At 39.5% G+C, this 898-nt stretch overlaps 1 protein-coding gene across 2 annotated transcripts in view; it reads left to right on the plus strand.

Moving 5' to 3' along the window:
• The window catches only part of gusb (glucuronidase, beta), a 17,457-nt gene that overhangs the window by 10,521 nt on the left and 6,038 nt on the right, over positions 1 to 898 (plus strand). For both annotated transcript variants that reach the window (XM_020600614.1, XM_020600613.1), the window contains exon 10: positions 627 to 803. In XM_020600614.1, coding sequence (XP_020456270.1) covers positions 627 to 803 — 177 coding nt within the window. The remainder of the gene's footprint in view (positions 1 to 626; positions 804 to 898) is intronic.

An 898-nucleotide genomic window follows, 5' to 3' on the forward strand; every position in this document is an offset into this window, starting at 1 on the left:
GGAAAGGGCAGAATATACTTTTGTACCTTAGTGACCAGATCATGACACTGGACTGAATGTTTTCATTCTGTATGTTAACTTAATGGTGAATCAGAAAGTAAGGGAGAAATAAGGGAATAAAAGTTCAATTGCCAAGGGATCTTTCAGCAGTTCATCTGGTGAAATTCTGAAGCTCTCGTTGACCAAGTTGTTGGCATGCCTGGGATTTTTCAAATTCCTCTACTGTGAGGAATATCTCTGAGGGCAATGTTTATAGCTTAAAGGCAGTGATTTAGTTTTGCAACAGCTGATTAACTGCAGCCACTAATCTGTAAAATCTCTGGCTGGCTGAATATAGTATCCATGAAGTGACTTTTCAGATACTGTTCATGGCCAAAAAGAGTGAAGACTGGCACCATGTAGATCCAAATATTTGAGATTGTGTAAAAGGACAATAGAAAATTTTTCAGTGTTAAACTCTACATATTTCTGCTCATAGCAGATCATTGTTAGCTGTAGAAAATTCCATGCATATATGTGAATGAATGAATAAATTAATCTACAGGATGTTACTGTGTTTATTTTTAAACTAACATTGTGGGTGTGTTGGAAGAGTATCTCCGTGAGTTATTTTGTCTTGTGCATAGGCTCCCTATGTGGATGTACTCTGTGTGAACAGTTACTTCTCCTGGTACCATGATCCGGGCCATGTGGAGGTCATCCCCATCCAGCTCAACACTCAGTTTGAGGACTGGTATGGAAAGTACCAGAAACCCATCATCCAGAGTGAATATGGAGCGGATGCAGTTTCAGGGGTTCACACTGTAAGGATTCACACACACACACACACACACACACACACACACACTCATTTAACTGATTGTAGTGCACCACCAACAGTGTGTATGTGTATATATAT

This window comes from Monopterus albus, unplaced genomic scaffold, assembly GCF_001952655.1.
Source record: "Monopterus albus unplaced genomic scaffold, M_albus_1.0 scaffold47.1, whole genome shotgun sequence".
Lineage (NCBI taxonomy): Eukaryota > Metazoa > Chordata > Actinopteri > Synbranchiformes > Synbranchidae > Monopterus > Monopterus albus.